Source organism: Melanotaenia boesemani, chromosome 13 (genome assembly GCF_017639745.1).
Source record: "Melanotaenia boesemani isolate fMelBoe1 chromosome 13, fMelBoe1.pri, whole genome shotgun sequence".
Lineage (NCBI taxonomy): Eukaryota > Metazoa > Chordata > Actinopteri > Atheriniformes > Melanotaeniidae > Melanotaenia > Melanotaenia boesemani.
Genome location: NC_055694.1, coordinates 8005049 through 8018774, shown reverse-complemented (window position 1 = coordinate 8018774; position 13726 = coordinate 8005049). Strand labels below are relative to the sequence as shown.

General features: G+C 40.9%; 1 protein-coding gene across 1 annotated transcript in view; it reads left to right on the top strand.

The window, feature by feature from the left end:
• The window catches only part of camta1a (calmodulin binding transcription activator 1a), a 295760-nt gene that overhangs the window by 231905 nt on the left and 50129 nt on the right, over nucleotides 1–13726 (top strand). Inside the window, exon 6 of the mRNA XM_042004277.1 lies at nucleotides 8095–8166. Coding sequence (XP_041860211.1) covers nucleotides 8095–8166 — 72 coding nt within the window. The remainder of the gene's footprint in view (nucleotides 1–8094; nucleotides 8167–13726) is intronic.

Here is a 13726-nt window from a genome sequence, read left to right as displayed (position 1 = left end):
GTCTTCCTGGCATAATCCGCAGCAGGGAAGCCAAGCCTGTGATGTCATCTTCAGCAGGTCTCCGGTGTGTGTGTGTATTTTAGGGGGAAACAGTGGGTTGAATGTTTGCTCTCATTAATTCAGAGGACGTGCTCCCCTTCTCCACACAGTGGCACTTTTATCCTTACCTCAGCTAACACAGGGGAAGGTTAATATGCGGTCAGACAGACTCAGACGCTGCCATCGATGTTTAATAAGCAGCATATGTCTCACAATGTGATGCTACTATTAAGTTGTTATTAGAAATATGAACATGCCAGTTTTTATTTTACTTCACACACAGCTACAGTGATACCTGTAACCCTCCTCAATGTTTTTTCTTGGAGCCACATGAATACATCTTTTGTGTTGACATCTCTTTGGCCCATCTCCAGCTCATGCATTTAGGTTTCACTAACAGCAGTGACAAGATCAGGACCAGGAAAGTCTTCTTAGACTCAGCTGTTTTCCTGCCCACTAAAGATTACAGCCTAAATACAACCTTTGACATTGTGTCTTTAAACAGTGTGTCCATAACCTTTTTGCTGTGTCCATTACTAATTTTTTAATGGAATAAAGTGCTTTTCATAGTTGACAGCACCTACTTTGTAGTACTAACAAATGCTCATTAGTCTATGGCTAAAATACATTTTTTTACATGTCTGTTGTAGACAGGCAAACTGGAGGTCAGCTCAGAGGTTAACTGATAAGGAAATAGTGTCTTGTGATAATGATCTGTTTCCATTTGCAGTTTTGCCTTTTCTATGTATACTTGCATCCATTTGTAACCTGTCATTCCTCACATCTATCAGTTTTAATCTCAGCTATTTTGCTCCATTAAAGTGCCTTGCATTCAAATATAATTATACAATCATTTAAAAAACAAGAACATGACTTGATACAGTTGGTAAGGCCATGTTCTTCCTTTTGAAAGAAAATTGATAAAAGTAGAAAAAGTCGAAAAAAAAATTAAAGAAAGAAAAAGAGAGGAAAGTGGAAAACATGTTTTGCCATGGTATGTGCAGGCCTTTGCTCATAGTGTGGGCACTATAGAAGCTCAGCTTGGCTTTTGAGAAGCTGACAGAAGTGCTGCAAGGTTTACTGAGCTTTCTTTTGTTGACAGCCATCAGTGCATTGACACTGCCTCGACTGACTCATTCTGAAGAATGAAATAACAGCCTGACACATTCACTCATTTACAGTAGTCATTTCACCTAACTTTTTGTATTGAGGTTTTTAGGATTCTTTTGATGTCTTCTTTAAATGTGCTAGCTTTATAGAGCAGCACTTCATCTAGAATAGAATAGAATAGAAGTACTTTATTCATCCCAAGCTGGGAAATTTAGGTGTTGCAGCGGTACAGTCCAAACAATCTAGCTTATTATATTATTAAATATGATTTAATGACAGATCTATATTTTCTTCTTCAGTTTTTGTGGTGTGCAATGTTATGGATCTGATCAGATAAAGACAAAATAAGTCTCTTTCTGTGATGATGGCAACTTTTATACTTGTGTTTCCTTGTCTGTGTGTTGCACACATACAGCCAGAGACTTATAGGTAAAATTGTATTCTAGTTTTGTAAGTATATACACGTTATATGACTGGTCACTCACTATTACACTGCTATTGCTGCACCTTTGTGTATTTGTACAAAGTGTGTTGGGGTACGCTGGCATGCCGTAGGCCCCATGCCACCCCTCCATCCCATTAGCCGAGCCCAGCCCCCGCCTGTGTCTGCTTTAACCTTGGCCAGCAGGCTGGAGGAGAGAGAAAGTAATTCTAACCTTAAAAACCTGCTGATTAAAGCTAGTTTGGTGGAATTCGATTCCACTTAATGCCTTTGGCCGTGAGCCCAGATGGCTAGCATTAGCATCAACAGACACTGTGTCTTCAGCCGGGAAATAGATGTGCATGGGCATGTGCATGAGCTTCCTCTGGCATGTGCAAAAGCATGGCTGTAAACTCTTTGCTTATTTTTCTGTTTTTCTATTCTTCCTCGCTGCCTCTCATCTCACTTTTTTTTTCCTATTCTGCTCTATATATATATCTCTTGACTACCCAGCTTCATCTCTGCAATTTTTCTTTTTAAAATGTTTCTCCTCCCTTTTAGTCTTGAGTTTTGTTGTTTTCCTCAGCCTCAGGAAGGAATGAAGCAAAACAGAGTTATGATTTTCAGTGTTACAAGTGGTCAGGGGTTTCTCTCGAACTGCCTCAGTCCTGTTATTGTTTTCCTTTTGAACTTGATGTATAGCTGTGTTTACACGTCCAGCGTGGCTAATTAATTCTCCTCCTCAGGGCCTGTTTATCAACTGTTTGTGTTTATTTTACAATGAGTATGTTATTTTTAGAGCCAGTCATTTCCATAACACATGCATTTTTTTCCCATAGCATCATTTGTTTTGCTTTGTTGAGGAATTTAGGTTTGTTTTCTATTTTTCCTCTTCAGCTCGGGAGCAGCCTGCCAATTCATTTTGTTGCCCGCTTGGTTTTGACTGATTTAGAAGCTGCAGCTGGTCCAATGAAGAGAACTGGGGAGATAAATCTAAGCCTCTTTTGATTTATTATGTATAAAGTCTCATCAACCGTTGCTTAAGTCTTCAGATGCACTGAAAAATTATACTGTTACTACTTTACAAGATGTGGCTTTTTTTTTAAAGGCATGTAAAAGGGGGAATCTTAATGCAGGATGCAATAGGTGGGATAAAAGCCATAGTCATTGTGTCAGCATCATACCAGAGCCATGCATTCCTCTCTGAATCAACCATGCAGGCAAGATACAGTATATTATGGGTATAATGGGTATAGTGCCACCCTACCAGACACTACCCACTGAACGATATGAGAGCAGAGCAGATGACTGTAAAGACAGCAGATGAAATGCAGAGCATTATGGTATCAACTGACAATGAGCTCGTCCTCCAAACTGGAAGTGGCACTTTTTAGCTATAAGTCATCTAATCACATCTGACCAGAGCCAGAAATCATTGGCTGATCAATAGCCATCATGGATGCTGTCAATGGACCTGGTAGTTTGAGTTTTGCATGGTCCATGAATCTCTATTGAGTATGGATTTTTGCGTTCCCTCCACGGATAGGATTTGATAGTATCACCTGATTGGCTGCGGTGTGAGCTCTATTTATGCTGCTGTGCCCCAGGCTGTAACACCTGCCCCAGGCATCCATGTGAACAGACATATGCAAACATACACAAACAAAGGTACACACACACACACGCACAAAATGATACATTGTCTCTAATGAAGCAGTGAGCCAGAAGTTACTGTACCAGGTATCCATGTCAACCGATATATAATGGTGCAAATCAAGTCATTCAATGTGGTAGACGATGATAAATTTATATGAGGAAGGTTATTCATATCCAGAGTAGTGAGATGTGGGAGCAAATGTTGCTTAAGAAAGCACGATTCAAATATATTTTAATTGCAAAACCCTTCTTGAAAGACCTGGCTGGGCAAGAGAGGCGAGCTGGACACGGGGTATGTCATTTTAAAAAGTTTGCTGACGAAAATCTCAACAGACTATTTATGTGCAAATTCTTGTATGTTTGCATGTGTGCTCTTCTCACTGGGCCTGACAATCCAAAAGAAAAGACAAATGTGTGGCAGCCTCTGACAGTGGGACATTTGCATCACGGCAGGAAAACAGCAAATTGGCAACATAAATAAGGTGCCACGCTCTGATTATGACTGACTTCACACATCATTATTGTCTAATGAGAGAGAATCCCTCTCTCACGCTCACTATGACTGTGTGTGTGCTTGCCAGCTTTGCCTTCACCGACTTTTTGTTTTACAAGCCCATCTCTAGCTGTGCCTGACACCTGTCAGCTGTGATGGATGAATGTAGGCAAGGTATCACCAGGGCAACAGGCAGGCCAGGGGCAGTGGTGGCCTCCAGAGGCAGGACAAGTAGCAAGTGGTAGCTCGTCCTCTATATCTGAGGGTTTTATTTAAGACAAACTGTCTGGCCAGCTTGCCCTGTGTGAACTGCAGTCCAGATCTACTCAAGATGACATCCCAAAAGGGGAGGGGGCATGTTGAGTCCAGGCAATAATACCCTTTCATTTGGTCATGCTGGCATCTCATTGCCTTGACCGCTTGCTTGATTGACAACACCAAATGAATTTGCTGCATCAGTGTCTGCCTTTGGAGGACACACGTCGCTGTAACGCTTTTTTTTTTCTCCCTGCTGTCTTCACTGACAGCACATGAATACATTATGGACATGCTCCTTGTAAATTCTTTTGTTAACTGGCTTATATCATTCTTCTGTGCCTCATTTGCACACACACAAGAGCACACTAATAATACAGCACACTCATATGCGAATCTGTGTGTTTGTGAGTGCGTTGATGCGCATGTGTTTGTTTTACTATGTTTGTACCAGTTTGCAAAAGCTTTTTTTGAAATTGCACACTGGGAAACTGCACTTTTATGAGAGGATATGTGTGTATAATTATCATTTAATTGCTTGCCCTGTGATGTGCTGTCATCTGTCACAGCCCATAGACAGCAAATAATGGTTCTTCTTCTGTCACTTTGTCACCCAGATGCTCAGCACGCAGAAGCAGCAGAAACAGCAGTAACTGATATGTGTCTTGAATTACTGATAAGCCCTTAAATATGATGAGCTTTGTGTATACAGGCATTCTTGTGCTCATACAAGCATTTGGGTCTACCTTTGTTCCTTGGTCTATTGTCACTCTATAGGTGTACCTCAAGCTGTGTGTATGAGAGTAGCAGTATGTGTGCATATTTATCTGTTTACTTGTTCTGGTGGGGTTTTTGTGCTCCAGAACTCAATGTCTAATTGTGAGTGCATGTGTGTGTGTATAAGAGGGAGTGATTTGGTGGAAGTTTAACAGGAGAGTGAAGGTTCACAAGCGTATGTGTGTCTGCAAATGTGTTTGATGCTTACAGTTTATTGGCACTGACAGGTGCAACAGTTGTGTTATGCTTTAAGCTGCTTGTTTGTCTGGCACGCCGCTTTGTGTGGTTGAGTAATGGAGTAAACAGAGGGACAGGAGAGCAGCCTAGGGGCTAATTTATTCACTCCCCAGTCACCCAAGTCGCATACAGTAGGCCTGTTTCACCAGCACACCTGTCAATCCTAAGGAGCATGCCATAACATTATACTGTCCAAGTATACGCAGCCAAATTGTTGCTCACTCTCAGTAGGCCAAGTGCTTTAGGCCAGAAAAGTATTAAGCATGATATATTAATAAATACTATGCTCAGTAACAGATTTAACAAGAAAGTAAGAAATCTTAGTAAACAGCCTTAAAGATTCATATTAAGATTTTTCTTTTTGCCTTAGTGTCAAATACGTTTGCTAGCTTTTTCATGCATGTAAAAGGTCTGCAAAAACTCAGAGCCTACACTGAAGGGAAGGAGGCACACTGCTCCTGAACTACTTATGTGTAGTCCAATATTAGTACCTTCAGCTAGTAACATCTCTGTGTAAGTTATTTCCATAATAATTCCATAAAGCCTGCCAACTGGCTAGCATTATACACCACAAACAAAGAATAAGCAGCTGCCATGCAGTCTCCAATGTCTGATCAAATAGCTGACCAATCAGAGCAGACTGGGCCATTAGGGAAGGGTAACTTGATGAGACAGGAATGATAAAGGAACATTAATTAGAAATGCTGCAGCAAACCATCTGTTTTTATACACTATTCACATACACTATTTACATTATATACATATATATATATATATATATATATATATATATATATATATATATATATATATATTGTAAAAAAAGGTTATATATTTTCAAGTTTCCTTTATTGAAATGATGGCTGACAACAGTGGTAGGAAACAATAAAATGACTCAACTCAATTTCTTGCCATGTTAGGTGTCATCATAGTCTGAAGATGTCTAAATGTGAACAGTATGATGAAGAGTTTAAATACTGCTTGTCATTGAAAGTGAACATTTTGTAGTCGATTCATGGTTCAGACAATTTTTGGGTGTTTTTGTGGTTAATCATATTGTTAGAGAACAACATGTTGTGCAACTATGTGCAAGAATTTAAACATTGAACAGTTCAACGGTTCAAATGTTCAGACGCTGTCAAATTCAGTCCACCTGTAAAATTAAAGTCCATTTTAGGGTAATTCTGACATCATATAAAAAGATGAATATCCCTCATTTTTCGTGAGTAGTGTATATATATTCAATGCGCTGTGAAAATAAATCTGTTGATGTCGGCATATATTGTTAAGTATTAAATAGGCAAAGTTGTCATTTATGTTTATGAGCACTTTTAGCAAAACTGCAACACATGGCTGTGTGAGGAATACATAAACAATTTACAGACCAGTATACAGCATTGCATGACTAATCCCTTGAAAGCACACAAAGTACTTTTTATGACATAAATACTCTGAAGCAGCACAGTAGAAGTATGTGTGGATGTTGTGGTTGCCTGTTGTAATGTGATGTTCAAGTTGCTGTGGGTGTGGGAGGAAGTGTCTGTCCGTTGCCAGCATAATGGATGGCAGAGCTATGGGAGTGGGAGGAGGCATACATCCTCTTCCAGACAGCTGTAATGGATGAGAGTACAGCAAAAACATAAGACAAGGAGGCAGTCTGCATGAGTTCACCATCTCAAACTCTCACAAGGAGAGTTTGGTAGTATTGAAAACAGCTAACAAATAGATGTGAATGGAACAATGAAACACCTGGAGAAACAGTCTGGGCTGATGTGTTTGTCAGTTGGTCTTTGTAAATGTGAACGTGTTGGATACACAAAGACACACACACGTGTTTGTACATCTGGGGGAAGTGTTTGTTTTCTTAGCTGTGAAATGTGTCTTTTCATCCATATGCCTTGCCTGTGTGACTGTTTTTTCATTAGACAGTTTGATGTTGGCAAATCAGTGTTTATCCAAACCAACTTAGGTTTTAGTTGAAAAAAAATGTGCATGGCACACTTCAAGGCATTGATTATCATATTATATCACCACAATAAGATGTCCTCTCTTCAAATTTCACCCACACCTGTATGTATGAATACATAGAGAAACAACACATCTGCTGAAATATGTGGCCTGTGTTTGCATGTGTGTATAAATATTTGGTAGTGGTCAAGTAAGTGTATATGCACATGTTTTCTCTGATTTCTTCAATTCTCTCAACCTAATTGCTTACTTAACACATATAAAAGTAACCCACTTCACCCCTGCATTTCTCAAATATTGTGTAGCACAAAATCATACTCCATGCCCCAGCCAGCTGGTGAAGGTGAGGTAAAAAGAGGAGATAGTTGTTGCTGGTGTACACATGAACAGCCCCTCCATCGCTTTAGGTCACCTGGGAGCCAGGACTGTAAGTCTCCTAGAGAAGGAATGACAAGGAGGGAATGTTGCCTTCCTTCTGTCTCTCACAAATGGGTGTTATGCTGCATTTGACTTTTCTTCTGGCCTCTGTGCCAGGTACCAGTGGTTGTTATCAGCACTGCTTTGCTCTTTCCACTGTAACGAGCCCCCAGGCACGGTATTATCTGTTTACGATAAGGATATTAATAATAACCCTGTGCTTTACTTATGTGCTGGGTTGTTCTGCAGAATGATGGAGGGAGGAGTCAGATTGAGGGGCACCTAAATCATTCTTTCAACTGTTCTTTTCAAGTAGGACAGGATATATGCTATATTGGACACGCTACTAATCAGTGTGATTCACTTCAAGGGCATTATTTCAGTAATACAAAGTGCATGCTTCCAAACACAAGTTATAAGTGGACTAAAGGAGAAAGAAATCAGAATATGGAGATAGTAGGGCAGTGCTGAGGTGTTCACTGGTTAACTTCACCCACTGCCTCCCTCTGGGTCACTGTCTTTGTTTGAAAGAACAATAGTTTGACCATCTGCCTGCAGGTCCAAGTGGGAGTTGTGATATGGAGGCAAAAGGTCCGGAAGTTCAGAGATCACAGCTGTCATGGTCTTAAGAGATCAGCCTATTTCCCGCTCTTTTCTTTAGTGTAATGTCCTCTTTCTGTCCCTCTTTCCCCTCCTTCTCTACTGCCTATCCTTCTTCCAGTGTTTGTATGGCTGCTACGTCCACTCCTCCATCATCCCCACCTTCCACCGTAGGTGCTACTGGCTGCTCCAGGTAAGAACTCTTCTCCTCCTCCTTTAAAGTTTTCCCTGCTTTAGTTTACTCCCCAACTTCCACTGCCTGTCCACAACAGCTTGAATGAGTTGCATGATATCAATTTCAATCAAACCGAAGCGTTTACCTTTGACAGCCAGCAGGCAGGCATCAACCTATCTCTCCACCACCTCCCTCTCTCTCCCTTCTCTTTTCTTTCTCTGGCCTCCATTTCCCTTATCTTTCCCAGTCATTCACTTTTCTGATGGCATTGCCCATACAAGGCGTCCAGCAAGAGCACGGTATCTCAGTCTGCTAAAAGCTTTGCCATCTCTCCTGCCTAACAGCTGCAGTGATGGGCACTAAAATCATGATGGAAGAGGTTCCTTGTACAGTACAGTGTGCTTACCGTTGGTCGTCAAGTCTGCAGACTGAGAGTGGTTGTAAATAGTAGTCCTTTGATCACCTACCCAATACATCTCATCATTATCCTTTTGCATGGCAGCCATTACTGTTGAAGGGTGCCTGAAACAGCCATGCTCACTCACAGTTTTAAAGGAGCATAAAGCATACACACAAATAATAAGAGTTTGTGAAGCCTATGTGTCTATCCAGATTAATTGGCAGCAGTGCCATAACAGAGAGGTAACATCCTAGAGAGGGAGAGGAAAACAAAATGTAGAGGCGTTCTTAATGACATAAGAATACAAATTTAAGAATTTAGGGATCATGAGTACAAGAATCAGTTTTGAAAGACTCTAATCATTGGGACTTTAGGCAGCGCCGCAATAAAAACAGATAAAATTCTGTTGTACTCACTGCACCGTCTCAGGAAGTCTTCTGAAAACTGCTGCTAGTGAGCACATCCGCTAACACAAGTTAGAGCTCCGTCATTCAACGAAAATGCAAAATATTGTAACAAGATCCAATTATAAAGTATGTGAATTGTAGTATATTTACAAACCTAAAGAGTGACCAAAGCACCCCCCTCACACACACCCAGTTATTAGCAGATTGGAGTTGGTTTGTAACCAAAACATTTCATATTAAATAATTATATATTTGAAAATCATCCCATTTTGCTTTTACTTACATATTAGACAGCCCCACAGTTTTTTAAGGGTCTGTTTTGTGTCTATTTTACTGTGAAATGTGTGAGGAAAAAGCTTCATTGAAGTACATTTAGGCTATTGTGCCACTTTTTCATTTTGTCTAAGCTGTCTCTACAACCCTTTTTGTACTGAATAGACCCAGAAGACATATCTGTTTTCTGTCTAACCAGCAGAGAAAAGACAAAAGAGAGAAAAAAAACTTGCCTAACAATGCTTAAATACCAAGCAAAATAATCAGTGTTCCCACTGCAAGCAAAACCTTTCAAACAACTTCTGTTTATGCCTCTCATGCTCAGTACTGGCACTTTGTATGATATTAAGCAGTAATAACAGCTCCCACCACAATCCTCTTTCATTGTTTAGTCAGCAAAGCCACTTGCACATATTTTATGTAGATATTTTATGCAGTTTTAGATTAGTTTTCACATACATATATTTTCGAAATGATTAGAGTTACTGGATATTATTAAGAAGTAATCTGGTTTTAATTATTTGGAGAATTATTTTATGATGTTGATAAGAGCAGCTTTAATTAAAGGTTTATATATTTCTGTGACAATGTATTACTCCACATTCTGTTTGCATATTGAAAAATACATATTTGTTGCTAATTAGATTAGATTCCTTCCCAAGACTGTGGACAAAATCCACAGTTCTCTCTGTCATAAGCTGAAGTGGCATGATGCATCAAATCAAACACTTCCTATCCATGTCCAAATATAAAAACAGCAACTTTTGATTATTCTGATCACTGATGTGGATTTGTTAGATAAGAAATCTTTCAAGATTAACTAACATATAGATATGATTGTACTACAACAGGCTTAAAAAAGACATAACTGTTCTTTAATTAGTCCTAAAGAAGCGTGGTTGCATAATGAAGCAGGATCAGATTCAGGTTAAATGTTATGCTTGGCATAGCACAGCAACATTCAAAACACACACCATGACAAGCAGGGCACTGGGGAGGGTCATGCTAGGTCACTCACTTTTGAAAACTACCATCCTCATTTTTGGTGTGTTTCTCTGCTTGTTGCAAGAATCATGCATATAAACATTCATCAAACTTTGAGGGGTTCACTGACTCAACTTTTCTCTGCTGTTACTGTGGAGTATCAGCTAAGAACAACTACTCTGTGAAACCTTGGCCCTCACCTCTCACACTGCTCAGCAAATCTTCTTACACATCTCCCAGGGCTCTAAGCTACATGAGTGCAACCAACACATTCACTCATTCAAAGACAACAGTACCCTCTGCTGCCAACCAAAAAAAAAAAAAAGATTTTCTAACAAACATGGATTTTTATTTATCACAAAGCGTTCCTGGAAACCCAGATTGACATCTCTTTTCAGGCAGTTTATTTCAGGCCATCAGGGCTGACAAGAAACTACAGTAATTTTGATACGGGGGCAAAGAATTACACTATCTCTGCAGATACAGATAAACCTTTAGCACCCCTGTTTTTTCCTCCCACTTTTACTCAGCTTGGTTACAACCTTTTTTACCTGCTCCATCTCTTTTCCCACATTCCTAAAATCTCTGAACCCTCTGTTCCCGACTCCCTGTATACCATTTGCTGTGTCCGTATGAGATTTGCAGGCAATAGTCTGTCAACAGTAGAGCACAAGGAGACTGGAGCTCCCAGAGCGGCATCAGGGAAAGGTCACCAGTGAGTGAAAAATGTAAATATTCAGCTATCCAGCAGCCATAGTCACGGAGAGACAAGGATGAAAATAACTCCTATTACACAGCACCGACAGGGAGGGAACACAGAGGACAGAGAGGGTAGCGACAGACTGTGAATGAGGCAGTGAAATGGACATAACTTTAGAAAAGTTAGGCCAAACATACCAAAGGCAAAGTTGGGAAAATTTGATAGATTTAAGGATCTAAGACTAAAAAACTGCACACATATATGCATGAAGTGAGAGACAGACGGAGGTTAGTAAAAGGTGTTTTAGGGAGAGGGCTTATCCAAGGGAGGTGTGTGCCTCTTTATCCACTCCTTATCCACTGGTTATTGAGTCAAAGCCTGGGTAATGAGACAGGGGACAGCAATAAAGACCTGCAAGGGGGGTCTTCTCTCATTCTATTCATTTTCTTTTCTTCTTTTTACCTCTCACTCTTAATCTGCTCATCCCCGCCACACTACCTCCACCTCTCTATGGTATTAGACCACTTCAGAATGTCTGGCCCATCCCAGCAAATGGCTGAGACTGAAGAAAAGTACTGCTGCAGTTATCCAGGGTTGCAAACAATGAATCTAAATTGCTGCTGAGGCAGAGAGCTGCACAGAGTAGACTATGTGGGTTTTCACATAAAAGATTAAAAAGAAATAATAATAATAAAAAGAAAAAAAACTTAGCATTAGGGGGGATTAAAAAAACAGATTTATATGTGTCATAAGTTTCCAACACTTCCAACAACATCCTGCCATCATAAAGAGCCTAACATTTTGTCTACTCTCTTAAATGTTGTCACTTGCAGCTGGAGTGTGCATAACTAGATATTTAGATGCTTCGTCTTTCCAGGTAGTAGCTGTCATGACACATTCACACACAGAGAGACAGACACACACTCAATGACACAAAGGATCTCGCCTGTCCTGGTGGCACTGATTGATTCTACTGCTCTGTGTCCCCTTCTCTTGTTTAGTGCTAATCGAATGTAATTCCCTTCTTGTGCCTCTCCATCAAATCAGACAGCGGAGTTTGTGATGGCCGGCGGGGCCACAGAGGTGGGGATAATTATGATATTAATACGGAGGGGGGTCTGAGGGGAAACTTCATTTGTCCTCCTGCCTGCCACAAACACAGAGAGGGGTCAATAGCCTCTCACTGCTTTTCCTACTTTAAAGAGGAGGAGAGAGGAATGAGATAATGAAATGACTAGTAAGGCAGGAGGGAATGCTGACGACCTTGTTTCTTCAGAGCTATCACTTTCTCCCGCTTACCTCTCTCAGCTTAGGCCACTGTGCGCTACTCTCTGTCTCACATGAATACATTATTAATATCATCATTCACTGCAGTTACATTTTTCCTATTACATTAGTCCTTCAGAGTATAATGACTTTGGAACTACTTGAATTAGTGTTATGTTGGAAAATGAGTTGTCTGTGTTGTCTCTGATCATTCCAGCACTATTAGACTGTATTTCAGCTATTTTAATTTATGGAATGATTCAAAGGTTACTTAATTGGACAGGCAGAGTGATAACTTTGCGATTAAGGAGAGCCCTTAGCACTTTCTGTTCACCGGTGCTGTCCATGGTGCTGAAACATACCCATACTCTCTCTCTCTCTCTTTCTGTCTCTCTCTCTGTCTCTCTCGGTCTCTTTTTCTCTCTTACTGTGGTTTTTTTTCCTATTGATTTATCCAAAACCACACAGCACTCCTGAACTCCAGTGCATTAATACCTCAAGCCAATGCAGTCAGCAGATCTTGTACAAGGCCCAACACATGTGCTCATCACACCTCAGCACCAGACAAGACAGAGGTCTCTCTCAGTCTTGTTAATTGAATGGGAAATGTTGAGAGGCTCCCTTGCTGTGCTGATCTATCGTTCAGGTGTGCTAGCAGGATACCATAGCTCCAGAGCGGTCATGCCTGCAGGCTAAAGGTAGACAGATGGATTCTTTATGTCTATCAGAGTCTTCTATTCATTCGAATCAGTTCAGTTGCCTCTGTGTCGAGCACTGGAAGGCAGGTGCCGGATTTGGAGCGGTTCAGGTGATGTGTGATGACGGAGCAGAGCTGTCAGGTCCAGATGCACATCAGATGCGTCCAGACTATGCAAGGCTACATCATGAATATTTCACAGAGATAAATCATGGATGAGCCTGGGCAACGTTCTGTTGATTTCACTAGGAGGGTAGAGAGTCAGAAAAACCTGGTGAGGGTTTGACTGCCTGTCTACAACCTCAGGGCAAACGGAGGCAGAAGAAATATAATTGCCCTTAGCTATGCAGGCTGTTGTTTGTATCAAATGGAAATGCACCTCTTTGGAGTATTAGCTCAAATTTATGGTGTACAACTTTAGCTTTGCTCTCTGACACTACTGTTCAATTTCAATCCTCAACACTGGACTGGAAAGAGAGCAGGTGGTGCTACATGCATTTGGAGTGTGTGTCTGCATACCTGTTAGTGTACATGCTTTTCCATGTGTGAAGGAGAGAGAGAGTGTGTGTGTGTATCAGACTTTGTCCCTGTGTTACTGTGCTATGTTGGGAGACCACTGCGCTCTCAGCAGCATGCTGCTGCTGGCAGGCCCCGACTCTCTCCGCCATGAGGAGAACAGCTGCTTCAGGAGCATGTCAGGGTGCGAGCCATGTCCCTGTGCCCCCCCTCATCTGCTTCCCTTCTTCTTTTCTTGTGTGGAGTCACACAGATGAAGTTAATCTGATATTAACCCTCACTTTTCACCATATTCATACGCATTCAAGTCTCGCTCCCTGCTGTCTGCTTCTTTT